Raw genomic sequence first — 20,487 nt, 5'->3', positions numbered from 1 at the left:
TTGTAAAGTCCTTTCAGTATTATTCAGTCTGGAGAAGAGGACTCTGAGGACTGAGGTAATTCTGGGGCAGGAATGAGCAAAACACAGGGGTGGAAGAGAGAAAGAGTGATAATCTGAAATCATACAAATCCTGTTCACTGTGGGTGAAAGGCTAGCTCCAGAATGTCTCGGGAAGTGGTTCTTCTTGCCTCCATTTCACAATCTCATCATGACAACTCCTTCTGATGTTTTCTTTTCCCTCATGGGTTACTCAATTCCTGCTGCAGGGAATACACTCAGGCTCCTGAGTCTCCATGAGATGCTTTTTCTGCAGTTCCTGCTACCCCTAACTGATATACTCAGTCTGTACTGTCGTCTCTGAGTAGATCCACATTACAGACAATAAGATATCATAGAGATTGTCAAACAGCCAATGGTTCCAGTAGCATTATAGCTGTAGCAGCAGGAAGAGATTATTTTCTCAATTACCCAAGAAGCCGGATAAATTATTTTCTGTCAAGATGTATATTACTGCATTTTCCAGTATGTAAACTTGATCCAGTACGGTATAATGCAGATTGCAATGGAGGAATACTTAAAAGTATAGAGGAAATTCAAGCTTCTAACCAGTCTCAGGATGCAATCTTTAAGTAGTTTCTGTAATAGTGTAGGCAAATATTAACTGGGGCCATTGTACCTTTATGAATGGCAAGCCAGCCTTTTCATGTGTCCTGGATACACTAGATCCCTAGACAGGCTTTAGCTATGGCCTTTCAGTCATTATGCTGTTTCTGTTTATTAAGTCCATTATTTACAGTTTGTTAGATTTCATTTCAATATGTTGTTGATCTCAGAGAGACACTATTAATCCCGAGATAGATACTTTCTGTTTCTTTCCTAACACTTGAGTAGACCTGTTAAGCCAGATGGATGTGTAAACACCAGAAATCAGGAACACAATTAACCTACCCCACTTCTATACAGCTTCTCAATTTATTTGGGCAAGCTCTAATAAAATTTTATATGTGTGTTCATATATTATCCATATGTATATGTATATCTTGGAAAAGTATTTAATGCAAGATCCCTGTTGATAGGGTAGACTGTCCCATTCAATATTAAACATAGTTTATTGGTGGCTGTGCTTTTGAGGTGTGTAATGGGCAAAATTTCAGACATGGTAGCATCTAATCATGAGTGCTATAGAAAAACAAAATTAAGAACAATATGAAATGCACTGTTTTTCACTGTATTTTACCAGTTAGTCTCCAAAACCATTTTTGCTTCTCTTAAGAATTATTTACTTTGACTACTGTAATTTCAGGGCACTTCAGAATTTCTAACATGTTGTCACTCTTCAAAGATTAAGTGCTATTATTCTCACTGTGTAGCAGACAGCAGAAAAGATTAATAACCAGGTTTCAGGTTTCTATATAGCTAGGCACGGATAAAGGGCAATTCAGTCTTCATGTCTTCAATGATCCCATCTTTAGGATGGAAAGGTTTCTATTTTAGAGGTGTCTGTCTATTTTCATCCCTGTGCTGCATCTGACCTACTCACCCAGGCTTTTCTTGTAGTAAAAAGAGATAGAGAGGCTTTTAGAGGATTATTCATCTTATTCTGAAGTAGATATCTAAGTTAGGTCAGATGAATTGCAAATTCAAGCAACTTTTATTTCCACTGATAACAAAAGCAGCCTGAAGTGATGAGCACAGAAGTACCTTCACTGTAGGCATCCAAAGTCAGGTGTAATGAGATGCTTCCACTCCAGATTAAGGGCTACTCCGTGGGAGTGAGCTCACTTGAAGGGGATTGATGGGTTTGGTTTTTGTGAAGTACACAGTAAAGAAAAGATTCCAAGAGTATTTCTTTTTTCCTTCCTGTGACTCATCTAATTTCCAGGGCTGAGTTCAAGGGAGTGGAGCGTTCAGTCACCAGATCAGATAGTAACAGGTTCTTTCTTTCATCGGATCCTTTGCAAGTCTAGCTTTACTGGGAAGGACAGAAGGTGTCTCAAAACTATTCTGTAGCCTGGCAGTTCAGGTAAGAGGTAGAAACATTTTAAGTGTACTTTGACCGTCAAAAGCCTAAAATCCATCTCCAGTGCTTCCTGAGAAGGTGCTCTAATCACTACTTTATTTGGACAGATCAACTTGTTTACCTCTTCCTTAAAACAAACAGACCAAAAAGACTTTATGGCATAAACAGACCAAAAATCTTTAAGGCATATTACTCACTATCTGTTCCTGACACTTTTATATAAGAACGGTAACAACAATGAAATCACAGTAGATGATCTATATGATCTGTGACACCTAATTTTGTATAGATCTTTAGGGATTTAGTTATCTCTGTAATATGCTTTGGGAGTTTTTTCATTAGGTATCATATACATATGCTATTTCTTTATTTGTTTTCAGACTGTCTATGTTATTGCTTCCATTCTTTTACAATATCCTAGACTGGCTGGTTTCAGATCTGAGAAAGAAACATATTTTCTTCTCAGCTGAAAACTTCACTCCTGAAGTTGAGAGGTTCTGGTGTAGTCACAGAAAAAGATATATAAAAAAATTCTCGGACAGTTATAGACTGAAGAAACAGGATAAGTTAAAGTGATAGAAGAAATTTAACCTCCACAAATTCAAAATGTTTAATTAGACAAAATAATGTAAACTTTCTGGGGCATCTAAATGGGTTCTGAACAAAGAGTGACTGCTCAGGACAACTGTCTTGTGTTCTCTACTGACCTCTTATCAGTCTACAGTAAGGGGCAGAAAAGAAAATCTAAACCTATACTTGTAATGGAGAAGAACACATTACAGAGATTAAGGTTGTTACATAAATGAATGGTCTGGAATACTGCATGCAGAAGTGGTGACTTGCTTTTTGAAGATTTTGTTTAATTCAAATTATTTCAAAGATGAGAGACCCCACGGAGGGAGAATTCTTCTGTAGATACATATGATGTGTTTACTACTCACTTGGACCTTTAGGGTGGGATTTAATTCATAAACGGCTATGAGCAGACCGTTTAAAAAAGAAAAAAGTTACGTAGTTTCTTAAGGCATATGAGCACATACAAAAGACAGTAACGGGGAAATCTGGCATGTCTGAAAATGGTGCAAAGATACAAAGGTGCTTGTTTGAGTACAGGCTGTAATCACAGCCTGTATTTCAAGCTGCCATGCCCACTAAGGATCTCAAACCTTGTTTATAGAAATACAGTGAGCATAGAAGTCCTGATGGTGACCCAGTTCAAAAACCTCTGTGCACTGTGGATCACGTATACCTCACCTTCCAGCTGAGAGTCTTTCAAGTAAAGATGCCAATTTTACTTCCCTGAATATAGTGGGAAATCCCACAAATACAGCAAATGTTAAGGTTATCTGACTGCAAATACTTATTTAGCTATCTATCCAAGGCAATTGGCAAGATGTCTCTAGATGCTGTTGTGTAGCCCCTGGTGGAGATCTTGATTTACCTGCTTAGCTGCAGACTTATGTGCTGTAGCAAGAGTAATCTTTATGGTGGGTCAGATACTGGTGGCCTCTAACCCCATCTCTCATTATTTGGTAAGTGTATGTTTACTAATTGAGCTGTTAATGGCAGATAGCTTTTTTTTAAGGAAAAGAAGTTTTATAGCTAACTGCTTTTAAAAGTGGGGAAGGTAGCTGCACACATAGTGTGTTCTGTCATTAAGCGGGTCCAGAAACTCTTACTGCAAAATACAATGTGCTCTCTTTATTTTCTGCCCATTTGGCCAAATACACTCCCATTGGATTACCTTTGATTTCAGTGGTCTTGTCATAGAAGCATTTGGCTTTCCAAGTCATATAATACAGTGCCATCACGATGGTGGGCAATGTTTGGAAATTGATAGTTAACTATTTTTACTTTCTTGTAAACAAGCCATTCAGAAATCTCAAAGATCACAGCACCACCCTTTGAACATACTGCAACACCTGCACTTCAGATTCCGTTCCATATCAGAACACTAAAGAGAGCTGCATCACATGCAAACCTGTGGATGCTTAAGAAAAGATTTAGCTTCTTCAGGAATATAAGTACATATGAAGCGGCAGAACTTGTGGAATTGAATTTAATTTTTTTAAAAAAATAATTAAAAACAGAAGGCCTGGAGCCAATAGGCTTAGACCTTTAGAATCTGTGGCAACCTGGAGTGGCTTTTATCATACCTATTTTAGCAAGTCAAGGAGTTTAGCACCTCGTCTAAGCCAGGAATTTAACGTTCCCCAAAGCAGGTATGGAAGGACAGAGGCAATTCTCAAACATCTTTCACAGGATAAGATGCCTCTAAGACCCATCTCCCTTCACTGATTATAGAAGGAGCCTCTCTGTGTTGTGGTGTCTGTCTGACAGTTGTCAAAATGTCTTTATTTCTAATATCAAGACAGCAATAAGTGATTAAAATCTCCTCCTACTGGGGCTGATAGATCCTGGTTTAACATACTGTCAATGGAGGAAATAAAGTGCAATGTCTAATTCAGACATGTAAAATAAATGGCCTGAATACCATCTTATGTCCAAAGGGGTGATGAATGACAAAGACCACTGGTTTCATATAAGGTTATTGACCGTATATTTGACAGACTCTCTCCTTAATGAAATGCCAGAAACTCAATTTACTCCAAAACTTAAGTTAAAAGTGGAATGTACCAAAAGATCTTTCATGTTAGGCAGTCATATTCTGCCTCTCGCACTCTACACATAAATATTGAGATGGGAAATCTGAAACTGCCTTGCCCAAGTTTTGGGGTTCTGTTTAAGGGCAGCCAGTTCCCATGTACCAACTCTGTGTTGAGTACACAGTGGCCCCTTTCTCTGAGAGACCGGTACCCTGGTGGTGCTGCAAACACAAATCCTAGCTGTTCTTTGACTTCAAGTTATTGTCTATGTTACTTGGAAGATGAAGTTAGGCACCAAGTATTGATCTGTCCCTTCAAAAATCTTCCCTCTAAAATGAGCTGCAACCTGAAATTGGAATTCTTCTGCATTACTGGTAAGGTAAAATCAGTTTGAACCAGAGGTTTTCTAGTTGTTGCTCCAGAACCGTTCCTATTTCATAGCACATGTTGACACTAATTGATGGTTCATCTGAACATGAATAACTTTGGGGAACTTCTTTGAAACAAATTTACAGAAGTGCCTGGAGACCAACATGCAACATTACAAACTGCTATTTTTAATAGGTGTGCAGGTGAAACAGGCACCTACATCCATATGACTTGCACATTAACAAAATTCTCATCTGTCGTATTTTAAGCTGCCTGTGATTCTTGTCTTGGCAAAACTCACTGCAGACGATATGAGGTGTGTTTGAGTGGACATCATAGTATCGGGCCCAAAAGGTTAAGATGTGTGTGTATTAACCCCAGTTGTGTGAAAAATGGGAGTAAAGTTAACATTGGCTAATTTAGGGAAATCTCTATTGAGAAAGGAAACATAGTAAGTGGTTGACATCACTACCTGGATATGAAAAGGAAGGGGGGATGCTGGTTCTTGCCCTCTTCACAATCTTAAGGCTTAGTTCTCATTTACTTTCCAGCTCGTGTCTGTCTAACATAAAAGCCAGTAGTTTATAGTCACAGGAAAATGTGTATTTGGCAGTGATACTGTTTGAATTATAATATGATGAAACTGCCTGTGTGGGGTGGTTTTGTTATGACAATTGAAGCTACAAAGAGTGGGTAGAATTTCTCTTATAAAGCAGGAGAGAGAACATTACAGTGAAGGGCATCTTAAGTGCTTAAACAACAGTTTCTTCAGCCTTTGATATGCAATTTTAATAGTTATCCAAGGTCAACACAGAGATGGCAGGATCATCCTTCAAAAGAACTTGTTTCATTTTATGACACATACCATAGTGTCCGGAATCATTAAAAGGGATGATCAATTTGGGGATACCTGACAGCTTGTTTGACTGAAGTTCCAGACCCAGTTTAACAATCTTTGTCCTGGAACATGACTGTATACTATATAAAATGTGTAGTACGTCATGTTTACAGTATAGGTGTGTATAAAAAATATTTAGCTGATATAAAAGAGTTCTGTTAATAGGCAAAAATCAACATCTTGGCTCAGATAAATTAAAATAATTCTAAATATTATTACTAAATATAATTCTCTGTCAGCTGCAGAATTACTCCACTGTTATAAAAAATTCAACTTGCCCACAGACAATCATACCTACTTACATAAAACCATCAGCTATTCAAAACACATAAAAAAGACAGTAACATACATCTAGATATTGCTGCAATTGTTTTGAGAAGAACAATATCATGCTCATGTTACAAAAGCCTCTTGACCACTGAGACCACTCCACTGGAGAAAAATCGATTGGCTCTTTGAATGAGCTACCTTAATATGATGTAAGCACTTGGTGCAGTAAAGTCTCTCCCCACCACTGATCATTCAGCTAAACACAAAACATATGCAGAAAATTGTTAACCACTGTAACCCATGATGGAGGAAGACCATCCTCTGAAGGAAATTTCAGCATGCATGTCTTCATTCTAGAGAAACTGCCCAAGTTCACTCTCAAGTTACTTCGTAGACTTATTGTAAGAAAGTTACTTTGGGGCAAATAATTCTCTGTTTCTGTGGCAGGCCAGGAGATAAGATAGGGTTATGTGGTCAAAGGCTTTTCTTTTTTTTCCCAGTAATTTCTATTAAATCTATGAAAATATTTTACTTTTACATACAAGTCTTCCTTTTCTTATTTAAGAGGGTAGCACTTAAATCATAACACCCAGAACACCACCACTACCAGTCAAAAGATACTAAACTGTAGCTAATAGAGAGGAATGGACTACTCCAAAAAATTTCACTTCAGCCACATTTAACATCTGTGCTAGAATGAAATTAATTTGAACTCCTACTTTTTAAACTTACAGTTCTTAATATCAAAATCAAACATCTGGACTCATAAACAACTTTATAATGAAAATTAGAATTTGATTCTCTCTCACCGTCTATCCAGTTGAGCATATTGCACCATTGGCTGAATAACTTTAATTCCAGCACCACCCAAGTGATCCCTTCTCTCTCAGCCATTAATGTTTACCACAGACTAAACTAATACCTGTATTGCAAATGTCAAAATGCATACAAGCCACAGCACAAAATAGCTTTACTGGGAAGCCAGTACTCATACTTTCTGAAAGTATAAGAACAGGAAGAGAGAGGAAGGGAAATAAATCTCTTGCAATTTTTTACAACAGGCATGTATTACCAGGAAAAAAAAAACAAAAAACAAACACAAACCACAGAATGATGTTGCATGTGTCCTAACAAGAAAATATGTATTTGTATGGCATTCGTGGGACAGGAGGAGTTAAATAACAGCCTGGATTGCTGTTTCCTTATTCACTAAGTAGCTTCCATTCTGTTTTCTTTTTCAAATAAAGTGGTGTCAGTAATGTTTCCCTACTTATTTCATTAATAAAATATATAAACACCTGACTATACTGGAATTTCAGTGATCCATAATTAAAACATGGCAATATAAATTAGAGTAGATAACCAGTATAGAGACAGTTGAAAGTTTAAAAAAGAAAATAAAAAATGTATAAATGTATAAACATGGATGATTTGAGTGTGTTAACCTCCACCAGCAATTAAGTATTTATCTATAAGTAATAAATGTGTTACCAGTAATTCCTTGTTGATGCACGATTTCAGTTAGAATTTACATAAATGTAGTCTAACACAATACATACTCATACCAACATGTACCTATTCTGGATTGCACATCAAGATGAACTTGTCATTGTCATTGGTGAAAGCACTTGCTCCGTTCCTGACAAGAACATTTCCAACCACTCACCAAATTCATCCAGGGGAAATCTGAGAGAGGACTCAAAAAGTCTAAGTCTTTAAATATTTTTTGAAAACAGCTATGTTGCTTATAGTGTCTTTGTTGTTGCCTTCATTACACGTCAAAGAACACGTGTGTGTCTGTCAGTGTACATTTAAAAGTAACGTTATAAATTCCATAATCACTTTAAAGATTTAAACATGAGACATAAACCATAGGTAAGGAAGCTTGATGGAACTGCTTGTTTGCCATAGTAAATTACCAAGTCGTTTCTCATTGTTAACAGGAGATCAAGAAGTTGTCTTTCGGATTTGAAACAAAAAGAGTAAGAGTGATCAAAAGGCACAGGAGAAAAAATGTAAAGGAAAACACATTGCTTCTGATGAGATCTAAAGTGGGAAGGAGCTTGAAGAAGGTTGACTTCAAAAGTAGGTTTAAGAGCCAAGGTAGAAGTAAAAATAGGACTAGAGACATGGAGGGTGGGCAGGGTGCCAGTAATAATCAGGTGAAATCAATTACTGGGGCAGAAGAAGAAGCTTTAAAACATGGAAGGTGATTCTGGATTGGGTTTTGGAGTGAATGTTGGCTGGGTCATGTGCTCATATTTACTGTAGGTACATGAAATGAGAAACCAGCATTACACTCATCCCAGCATCAACAGAAAACATTTTTGAGAACAGACTGCATAAGAATTTCACTAGTAAAAGAATAAAACCTTATACTGACAGAAACTAGGGAAGTTTCTTCACACTACAAGATTTACCTGAGGCAAAGGGATATAAAACTGTGGATGAAAGATTTAGAGGTGCTGGACTTCTCAAGAACATCTCTGCCTGCAGGGCAACATATATTTGGACTGAAACAAAAGTAATGAAAGGAACGGAGAACAGGTTAAAGACAATGCCACGTTTACTGAGCGTGGTGGTAGAGAAGACCTCTCCGGAAGGAGAGGATTCTTGAGTCAACTATCTGCATCTTGAGATACTTGGCAGAAAAATGAAGACTGAAAGTTACAGTTCAGCAATACTCTTGCATATTTCTAAGCAAAAAAACTACACCCAATAATTTAAATAACCCAGAATAACCCACTTGTGTAATAATTCATTACTGAAATAAAAGAAAAAGCAACTATGGAAGCAATAGAAAGGTTGTTGGTTAAGTACAGCTACACACAGAAAACTGAGAAACTCTCTCATCTGGCTGATTTAACATTTTCAAATTTGTTCCAGCAAAGTATTTATACAGGATTGTTCTTTGGTCTTTATACACTAAATCACCTGTCATATTGTGAATGACAAAAATTTTTTCTGCACCGCACTAGGTACTGTTCACCCTGCTTTTACATGGCCTTCAGAGTTGAATTGTAATATCACTTATACAACCACTAAGTGTCCAAATGCTCCCATGATTCTCATCTGCTGTTTTTAATCCTCTCCCTGACATTCCTAATTTCCTTGACAAGATAGTTAATATATATTGGCAAGAGATGTCATATATTTTTGCACATGTAAGTTATTAAATACTCATGCTATCTATTCGGAAAATGGTAAAACCCTCTGACATTTGTATCTCATATTTAGTCTCCTTTTGCAGTATTTAATCATCAAAATTATTTCATTTTTATTAATTTATTTGAAGACCATCTCTGAAGTTAATTCCATCATTAAGTACAAAACTCCTATGAAAAGTAATGTAATAACAAAAATCAGGCTTTGCTACCATTAAGGTGTTAAGATTATACGATATCAACAGAGGGCAGTCTTTGATAACTATAAATTTATATGTAGATCTGGTGAACAGTAAACTTCTGTTTGGCTTACACAGGAACTGTGAGTTGTGAAGGTTTCAATAACGAATATAAATCTGTGATCAATCATCAAAACAAGAAGCCAGATGCCCACATTTAAAATAAGAATAGATATGCATTGATTTTTAAATAAACTTGTCTTAAATAGATTTATCCTGCTGAACCTCACAGGTAATTTATTTCAGAAGAAATACTCATCATCAGATTTCCATGAGCACATTTTTATTTATTAATACTCTATGAAATGAACGGGTCTTCTTTGTGTTAATTCTTTCTGTTTCTGTTTAGACTCAGAAATATAGTGTAGTAGTGCAGAAGAGCTACAAGCTTTCATATGTTGACTTTTTTTTCCTGGTCAAATACCAGTTACTTTATTCACCAAATATTTATATTAAAAGATCAATGGACTTGTTATTGGGCACAATTCTGATTTGTTACACTGACTTCAGAGACAATTGGTAGGAAAATGCTTTGAATTTACAGCTATGTCATTAGAATTTTGCTAAAATGAACATTCTTCAAGTATGATTTGAGCACAAGTGTTGGCACAAGCCAAAGGAAAACACTTTCAAAATTCTTATCATCAACTCCGTAATCTGGAGCGCTTTTTAATTTTACGTTGTGCTGTGAAAAACAAACAAACAAACAAAAAAAACCAACCAAACAAAACAAAACAAAACCTATATTTGCACTTTGTACTTGGACTGTGGCATGAGAGCTCACTGACTTGTTTGACAAGACAGCAACTGCTAAAAATAAAGAGAACTTCTGCTGTTTGTATATGGAGATTTACTACTTGATGATGGAGATAACACAGGTCAAAAAACTTGCCCTGTATCCACTGAAAATAAGAAATTTCTGTAGCAGAGATGGGTCAATCCCATCCCTTCACTACTTCTTTCTTGATTTTTTTTTTTTTTTAGTTAAGAAGATAAATCTCACAAAAAAATTATTTGTGGGAATGCCCTTCTCCATTCACTTTCAACACAGGTATCTCAAAAGCTGTTTCTTCATATAACGGATTTTTCTAACTCTCTTTACTAATTGAAAGATGTCCCAGATATGATCTCTTAATAAACATCACAAGTATTGGACTGACTTTAACAGAGAAGAGTTTGCTCTGTTACAAACGTAGTTCAAAACACATCATCATTGAAGAGAAAATATTTTCAAGTTACATGTTTACCTGCTATCCCAAACAGTCTAAGAATACTAAAAACTGGGAAAAAAAAAAAATAGTGCACTGTTCATTAAATACCTTTTTTTTTTTTTTTTTCTGCTGCTAGAACAATAAATTAAAAAGCTAGATCCTATTTGTGATTTATTCCCCTTTTTCACTGTCTCTCTACACACATGCACATACATGCATGGTTTGAGTGGCAAACTCTACAAAAGGGAATTTATCATGAAAAAAGGGAAAAATCTTTATATATTGAAGTTAATAGATGTGAAGGTTTCTACTGAATACTGGTTCGGTCAAACTTCATTGTACTACAGCCTAAATTTGGAATCAAACTTAGATGGTACACATTTCTTTAAGTTAAGCTATTCATGCTCATGCAGGCAGATAGGCCTTCAGATCACCCCAATGCTACCTCAAATCCCTGTGCTGGGTCATTTGGCTTTGGCTGTATGGGGAGGGGTGTGGGTGTGTGTTAAATATTTATTTTTTAAAAAACAGAACACAGGACTTGACACTTGTCCATTATATCTGGGCAATTCCAATCACTCCATCCTGAATATTGTCATCTCTGAGACAAGAAGAGCTACTAATAAACACCATGTTTGTGAAACTACAGGAGATTCTTAGTCCTGGGACTCAACTTTTTCTACTGAATTGTCTTCCTTTGAGGCTTTGAGGCTTAGCAATAAGACATTAACTTGCTGACATCTAGGTTGAATGCCTCGTAAAGGTGGAGCGATGGTATTAGTGTTGTTTAACTTACTAGATATCTAACTACTAGAATTACTACCTCCTGCAGCAGCATCCAAGTCCATAATTCAGTATAGACTTGTTTAACAAAATAGTTTTCTGCAGTTTTCCACAGGTATGTCAATAATAGAATATAAAAGTATCTCACATACTACAATAATCCAGTGCTGCAGAACAGATGTCCACTGATGTTCCCCTACCCAGCCAAGCTGAATTATTTGTTGGAACGAATACTTGTGTGTAAAAGTGGCTGACTGTGCCCACACCTGAATTTCCAAAGTCACGTTTTCCATTCAGAAAAGAAGATTACATGCCATAATGTTGCTCCATCACTAAAGGATAACTACAAAGATTTTTTTTAAATTAAGACGTCACAAATTTGCACAAAGTCATTTCTAAACAGTCTTGGGTTGTCTTTGAATCTGTCCCTCCTTAATTATTTTTCACTTTTCTATTGTTAGAAACCTTTTTAAAAATAGACTGTGGATCACATTTCAGCAACCAGAATTTTAGCAGCTGTGAGAGAAGATTAATAAAAAGTCAGAGCCTGCCAATAGGAATTTTAAAAGGCGAGTAACTCCTGCAAGCTCGGGCTCTTACTAATATGCTTTTAACTTCAGACACATGACATAAATACTGTGAAGCTTTTATTCACCCCACTTCTGGTTAGTCACCTCCGAGGAATGAAACTGGATATTAACCACTGTGTTTTGCCCCGGAGGTATTTCTCCGTTTTCTTTCTGGCGCAGAGAAAGGCGGTGCCCACAGGCAGGTCTCCACTCCGCCACCCCGCAGCCGCCACCTCGCCGCTCCGGCGGCGGCCCTGGGCCGCTTCTCCTCACCTGACCCGCCCCGGTTTCCCGCAGGCACCTGGCTCTCCCCTCGTTCCCCGTCACCCTGGCTCCGCTCTCGGGCAACCCCGCTCCCGCCACCGGCGGGAACCGGGCGGCGCCGCCGGGACCCGCGGCCGCTGCCTCCCCGCGCTCACCTGTCGCCCCGTACCCTGAGCCAAAGGAAACCCCGAGCCCTCCCCGGCGGCGACTCGGGGACGGCCCCGCTCTCATTCCGCCCCGCGGAGCCAGGATTTAAGGCGAGAGCGGGGAGGTCAGTGCGGGGGAGCGGCGCTGCGCTCCCGCCGCCTCCCGGGGCTGGCGGAGGTGCGCCCCGCCCTCCCCGCGACCGGGGGGGGATCCGGGCGGTTCGCGGCGCCTTCCCCGCGGTGGCTGCCGGCAGGGCGACCCGTGACCCGGCCCTCCCCCTCCTTCCCCGCTCCCGCCCGGGCCGCCGCTCCCGGCGCCTTCTCCTCAACAACCTGTTGAGGGGCCGTGGGAGGGTTGTCCCACGCTGTCGCTTGCAAGAATGGCAAATGGCTCTGTCCAATCGCGCCAGGAGGCCTCGCCCCCCCGCGGGTGCCTATTGGTCGCTCGGAGGCGCGGGGCGGGGCTTCCAGCTGGCGGGGCTCCCCTCTGGAGCGGGGCGCGCTCCCCTCAGAGCGCAGCGTGTGCACGGGGTGAGCGCGTCCGAACGGGCCGCGCCGCCGGCAGGAGCGGGGCCGCGACTCGGCCGCTGCGGAGCGCGGACGCCGCTGCCGGGGGCTCTCGGCGCTTCGCTCCGCCGGCAAGGACCATGCAGGACTTCCCCGCCGCGCCGCGGCTGGCCGGCTGGTTGCTGGTGCTGCTGCTGACCGGCTGCGTCTGGGCGAGGGCGCCGGAGCCGCCGCCAGGCAGCGCCGAGGTCTCCTCGCCGTGGGCGCCGGAGGCGGCCCCCGTGGTGGTGGCCAACCGCGGGCTGCGGGTGCCGCTGGGCCGCTCCGCCTGGCTGGACCCCGCGCGGGACCTGGTGCTGCAGGTGCAGCCGGGCGACCGGTGCCACCTCACCGTGCTGGACGAGGACCCGCTGTGGCAGCGCCCGGGCCGCCTCAGCCCCCGGCGCTTCCCCTGCGACTTCGGGGCCCGCGAGGTGCAGTACTCCCACCTGGGCGGCCGCAGCCCCGCGCGGGACCGCGTCCGTCTGCAGCTGCGCTACGACTCGCCCAGCCGCGCCCTGGTGCTGCCCCTGGTGCTGGAGGTGGAGGTGCTCTTCACCCAGCTGGAGATCGTCACCCGCAACCTTCCCCTCACCGTGGAGCGCCTGCGGGGCACCAGCAACCCGCTGGACGCCCGCAGCCTGGAGTTCGCCTTCGAGCCGGGCCGGCAGCGCTGCCGGGTGGGCCTGCTGCCGCCGCTGGCCGGGCTGCCCCGCTACGGAGAGATCCTCAACTACCCGCCGGCGGCCGCGGGCGCGGAGGCGGCGGGGGACGGGCCGGTGCCCGCCTCGATGTGGGACTGCGAGGAGTTCCTGCGCCTGGGGCTGCGCTACCGGCACACGGCAGCCGGCGGCTCCCCCAACCGTGACCTGGTGCCGCTGGTGGCGGAGCTGCGGGAGGCGGCGGGCGGTGGGGCGCTGCTGAAGCGGGAGTACTTCCAGGTGCTGGTGCGGATCCGGGCCGGGACTGAGAACGTGGCCCCCAAACCCAGCTTCTTGGCCATGCTCATGATGGAGGTGGACCAGTTTGTCCTCACCGCCCTCACTCCTGACATGCTGGCAGCTGAGGATGCTGAGTCACCACCAGACCTGCTGCTCTTCAACATCACCTCTCCCTTTGGCCCCGGCCAGGGCCACATGGTCAGCACAGATGACCGGAGCTTGCCTGTCTCCTCCTTCAGCCAGCGGGACGTGAGGGAGCTGCGCATCGCCTACCAGCCACCTGTGGAGGACTCGGACCGGGAGCGGCTCTTTGAGCTGGAGCTGGAGGTGTTGGACCCAGAGGGTGCTGCCTCAGAGCCCTTCACCTTCGTGATTGTGGTGAAGCCCATGAACACCCTTGCACCTGTGGTGACCCGCAACACTGGCCTCGTCCTCTATGAGGGCCAGTCGCGGCCTCTCTCAGGCCCTGGGCCCAGCCCCAACCTGGTGATCAGTGATGAGGATGACCTTGAGCAGGTGCGGGTGAGCGTGGTGGCAGGGCTGAGGCATGGCCACCTCACTCTCCTGGAGGACACCCCAGCACCAGCTGCCCCTCGTAAACACTTCACGGTGGCTGAGCTGGCAGCAGGCCAGGTCATTTACCAGCATGACGGCAGCGAGTCTCCACTCAGTGACAACCTGGTGCTGCGGCTGGAAGATGGTGGCTCTCGCCACCGTGTTGAGTTCCTTTTCCCCATCACCCTGGTGCCCACTGATGACCAGCCGCCCCTGCTTAATGCTAACACGGGGCTGGCCATGGCTGAGGGTGAAACAGTGCCCATCACCACCCGTGCTCTTAGCGCCACTGACATTGACTCGCAGGATGCCATCCTGCTCTTCACAGTGGAGGCTGGCCCCACTGCTGGGCAGCTCCTCCTCCGTCAAGCGCAGCTACCTCCTGGCTGGGAAGAGGAAGAAGAAGATGAGGGCTTTGCTTGGAGGAGGGTGCCGAGTTTAGCGGGGGGCTCCCTAATCTATGAAAAGCCAGTGAGGGAGTGGCTGCAGCAGGACATTGTTGAAGGGCGTCTCTATTACCACCACTTCGGGCCTCACAGTCCTGGCCCTGGGGTTGTGTTGGACCAGTTCGTCTTTAGAGTCCAGGATGACAATGACCCACCCAACCGCTCCGGACCACAGACTTTTGTGGTCCGGGTACATCCTGTAGACAGATTAGCCCCAGAGCTGCATACTAGCAGCAGCCTGCACTTAATAGTTGCAGAACAGCAGGTAACCCCACTGCGGAGGAAGCATTTGTGTTACACAGATCAGGATTCAGGGGACCGTGAACTCCGCTACACAGTAACCCAGCCCCCCACTGACACTGACACTAACCACCCTCCAGATATATATGGAGCCCGCCTTGGATCCCTTGTGCTGACTGAGGATCACTCTGTAGAAGTTACCCACTTCACCCAAGCCCAGATCAATCATCACAAGATTTCATACCGTCCCCCACAGGAAGAACTGGGGGTGGCTCCTCATTTGATTCAGTTTCAGTATCAAGTGCAAGATGCAGCTGGCAATGCAGCCGAAGGGACTTTCACCATCTACCTGCAACCTGTGGATAACCAGCCTCCTGAAATCACTAATACTGGCTTCACTTTGCCTGAGGGAGGCAGCCATGTCCTTAGTCCAACTGAACTGGATGCCAGTGACACGGACACTGAACTTGCCCATCTCAGATTTATCCTGACCCAGGCTCCTCAGCATGGCCACTTGCAGCTTTCTGGGTACAGTTTGATTCCAGGTGGTGTCTTTGGTCTGGAGGATATCAGACAAGGGAGAGTGGTGTATGTGCACAGTGGAGCTGAGACCAACAGTGATACCTGCAGGCTTGATGTGAGTGATGGGGTTCATTTTGTGCCCATCACGCTGAAAATGAACGTGCACCCAGTTGATGATGAGGTTCCTACACTACGGTTGCCTCCAGGCACTCTTGGTTCCTACCTGGATGTGCTGGAGAATGGTGTTGCTGAAATCACTGCTAATGTCATTCAGGGCACAGATGAGGATACCGATGACTTAATGTTGACCTTCATTGTAGAGGATCCTCCTCAGCATGGGAACATCCTGGTCCAAGGGGTGCCTGCAGAGAGATTTTCCCAGAGAGATCTGCTGGACGGTGCTGTGGTATATGCTCACACTGGTGGTGAAATAGGCCTTCTGCCCAAAGAAGATACCTTCAACCTTACCTTGTCTGACCTCTCTGAGGAGTGGAGCATCAGGGGAAATGTTGTTCAAGGAGTTTCAGTCTTGGTGACCATTCTTCCTGTTGATAGTCAAGCCCCAGAGATTTTTGTGGGGGAGCAGTTCATGGTAGCGGAAGGTGACAAACAGGTCATTACTCCTGCTCACCTCAGGGCACAAGATGTGGATACTCCTAGTGACGATATACTCTGTACCATTGTTGCTCAGCCCACATCTGGGTATGTAGAGAATATCTCTCCAGCCCCAGGATCTGAAAAATCCAGAGCGGGTATAGCTATAAGTGCTTTTACCATGAAAGATCTCCGTCAAGGGCATATTTTTTATGTTCAAAGCATACATAGGGGTGTAGAGCCTGTTGAAGACAGATTTGCTTTCCGCTGTTCCGATGGCATTAACTTTTCCCAGAGGCACTTTTTCCCCATCGTTATTATGCCGGTCAACGATGAAGAGCCTGAAATCTTTATGCGAGAATTTGTTGTGATGGAAGGCATGAGTGTGGTTATTGATACCCCTATCCTGAATGCAGCTGATGCAGACATCCCTGCTGATGAGTTAATGTTCACAATCACCAGGCTTCCCAGGCATGGCCACATTGTGAACCAGCTGGTCAATGGAACTGTCCTAGTGGAGAGCTTCACCTTGGGTCAGATAATAGAGAGCTCCAATATACTCTACCAACATGATGACTCTGAGACAAAGGAGGACAGTTTTGAGGTGAAACTCACAGATGGTAAACATACCATTAGGAAAATGGTACTTATCATGGTTATTCCTGTAGATGATGAGACACCCAGAATGGCCATTAATGATGGTCTGGAGATTGAAATAGGGGAAACTAGAACTATTCATAACAGAATCTTGAAGGCTACTGACCTGGATTCTGAAGACAAAACCTTGACATACATTATAAGGTATGGGCCAGGACAAGGCCTCTTGCAGAGAATAAAGCCTTCAGGTGGAGTTGAGAATATCACCCTGGGGATGAATTTCACCCAAGATGAGGTGGATAAAAACTTAATTCGATATATGCATTTTGGCCAAGAAGGAGTTCGTGATCTTATCAAGTTTGATGTGACAGATGGAATAAATCCTCTCATTGACCGCTACTTTTATGTGACAATAGGTAGCATTGATATTGTCTTCCCGGATGTGATCAGCAAAGGAGTTTCTTTGAAGGAAGGAGGGAAGGTAACCCTTACTACTGACTTGCTTAGCACCAGTGACTTGAATAGTCCAGATGAGAACTTAGTTTTCACTATTACCAGAGCACCTGTTCGTGGTCATCTTGAATGCACAGATCAGCCTGGGGTACCCATCTCCACTTTCACTCAACTCCTATTAGCAGGCAATAAAATCTATTACATTCACACTTCACAAGATGAGGTGAAAATGGACAGCTTTGAGTTTGAGGTGACTGATGGCTATAACCCTGTATTTCGTACTTTCAGAATTTCTATCAGTGACGTCGACAATAAGAAACCTGTTGTCACAATCCATAACCTGGTGGTGAGTGAAAATGAATACAAACTGATAACCCCGTTTGAACTGACTGTAGAAGACAGAGATACACCTGACACATTGCTAAAATTTATCATCACTCAGATACCAGTTCATGGTCAGATCATGTTCAATATCTCCAAACCAGTCACCATCTTCACGAAACAAGATCTGAATGAAAATCTAATCAGCTACAAACATGATGGCACAGAATCAGTTGAGGATAGTTTCTCTTTCACTGTTACAGATGGCACTCATACTGATTTCTACGTCTTCCCCAACACTGTGTTTGAAACGAGGAAGCCTCAGACTATGAAGATTCGAATAATGGCTGTGGATAACAGCATACCTCAAGTTGTAATAAATAAGGGTGCTCAGACTCTCCGTATTCTGGCCACAGGTCACATTGGGTTTCTGATTACCAACAAGGTGCTCAAAGTGGAAGACAGGGACAGTTTACATGTTACTCTTAAAATCCGAATAACAGATGGTCCACGCCATGGCTTCCTGATCCACCTGGGGAAAGGCAACCATAGCATCAACCAGTTCACCCAAGGTAGTACAATACTCCATGCTTTCTTTAGATCACTGGAAACATTCTTTTTCATGCTAAACTGCAATAATTGATGGAAGAAACTTTTCAACAGTGCGATTATTTATAATGGCTTTATTATTTTTTAGTTGTTGATTATTTCTTGCATCTGTGACAGCTTTTAACAGGAAAGGTGGCCTACTGGATAAGCACTGACTAAAGGAGCATCTTTGCTTTGGAGAGTTTACAGTCCAAATAACTGTGATTTGGACTTTCTATCAGTGATAGACATTTAGATAACAGAATTGGTCTGCATATGGTTCCAGATCTTTAGTGGCTGAGTGCCTCCTCTAAAAAGTTTTATTTCAAAAATGCTATGGGAGTGGCCAAGCTATTATTAACTAATGGTCATACCAAGGTTAAGGTATCAGTTGCTATACAGACTGAGCGCACATAACTGTAAAAGCAAAATCATTTCCCAGACATGGGGAAAGAACATATTATGAGTGCATTTGTTGCTTAATTACACAGATCTTAACCACAAAGTGTTTGTGGTAAATTAAAAGGTAATGTAAATGTTTTAAAATTATGTCAGTGGTACTTACTTTTTACATGGAACTAAAATTCTAGGTGGTATAAATAGGATGAAAACCACATGTGCCGTATGTTCTGAAATAAAGTCTCAACACAGGTGTGAAGTAACTTTAATTGAAAGGGGAGCATTAGCTATTCTCCAGAAAATTTTCCACGTTACTTTGCAATGAGTTTATAGCTGGTTAATTAACAATGAGGTTTCTTGGAGCCCCCTGCAGCTGTGGAGTGAGCAGACAGCACAACAGCATGGAGGCTCAAAGGGCCCCAGATAAGCTGGGCTGTGTTGGTGGTAAGGCTAGAGGCAAATGCTTGTAGTTGGCTGTATTTCATTTTACAGAACACATATTGGTATGTATCCCATGTTACAGTCTTGGCCATGGTGATGTTCTTGTCAGATATACCAAATCTTGCAAACAGGCCTGATGAACTTTTGAATGGCTGGGATGCCCTAATTTTTGCAGTGTTGGTGGAAAAAAGAGGATGAGGAGGGACCAAACCATGTCTAAGCTTTGGGAACCACTACAGCCCCTTAAGTGTAAGGCTTCAGTAGTGAACTGAGAGGAGTATTAAGAGTATTGTTGTCAGAATAAGTGAGAAACAGAAGAGAATGGGACCAAATAAGCAGATTATCACTTTTATAGTGGGTTTTCTCTTACGTTAAGAATGTAGAATTATTGAGTGGATGTTCCTTAAAAGCAGACCAGTGCATAGCGCATTGATATGCTATTTTTTCGGGGGGGGCGGCACACTCAGGATAGGTACATATTCCATCCTCTTTTGTGCCATGTAGCCAGGTGTACTTTTGTCAGATTACCAAAATGAAGTTGTTACTTGGCTTTCAATTGGCAGTCTGACCATGTGGCACACTCACTTGTCTTCACGCAGACTTTCTTAATATCCTTGGACTGCCTGAGCTGGGTGAGAAGCATGCAACCCTTAAGAAAAATTTGTTTTAAAGCTAGTGAGGATCCCCAGAAAGTAATACAACCTCACAGGTTCCCTGACAGTACTGGCACAAGCACACTAATTTTTGTTGAGTCGAAGAGTGTTTTTAAGCAATACACACTTCCTCAATAATTTTGTCCTTTGGTCTCTATAAGCAAATACTTCCTGAGCATCTGCGTAATTTCTGGGGTATCTCTCTTCTCAACTTCCTGAATGTGTTCTATAATGGTTTGTATTTTATGAAGCAAACACATAAATGTGTCTTAGGTATGCAGGGCCAAGTGCTTGAGGGAGAAGAGGTGTCTGGAAGGGCTGCATCAAGCAGAAAACATCATGCTCACACAGGGATGATACATCTGATAAGGACAGGGAAAGAGAACTTGCTGGAAGTCATAGAATAACCTGGGAGTGAAAGTCATGGATGAAAGGTTATTCCATGACTTCCAGTAAGTTCTTTTCCTTTCCTTTTTCTTCAGATGCCCTCTTGTCTGTAGCTGCTTTGGGTATGGGAGACAAAAAATGTTGGATGAACCTGGAAGGTTTTGAGAAGTAATGTGAGACACAAAGGTCTTATGTAGACCAAGCTGCATACTCAAAACTCTGTGTGTAGTTTGCTGTTCTCCCTCACACTGTGGCCCACTACCAT

General features: G+C 43.0%; 1 protein-coding gene across 1 annotated transcript in view; it reads left to right on the top strand.

Annotated features, from left to right (window-relative positions):
• Positions 1-13,186: 13,186 nt before the first annotated feature.
• Positions 13,187-20,487, top strand: part of FREM2 (FRAS1 related extracellular matrix 2) — a 146,809-nt gene continuing 139,508 nt past the window's right edge. The window contains exon 1 of the mRNA XM_074913776.1: positions 13,187-18,326. Coding sequence (XP_074769877.1) covers positions 13,187-18,326 — 5,140 coding nt within the window. The remainder of the gene's footprint in view (positions 18,327-20,487) is intronic.

Source organism: Athene noctua, chromosome 1 (genome assembly GCF_965140245.1).
Source record: "Athene noctua chromosome 1, bAthNoc1.hap1.1, whole genome shotgun sequence".
In the NCBI taxonomy this organism is placed as follows: domain Eukaryota; kingdom Metazoa; phylum Chordata; class Aves; order Strigiformes; family Strigidae; genus Athene; species Athene noctua.
The sequence above is the reverse complement of the archived record's forward strand: the minus strand, read 5'-3'. Positions and strand labels throughout refer to the sequence as shown.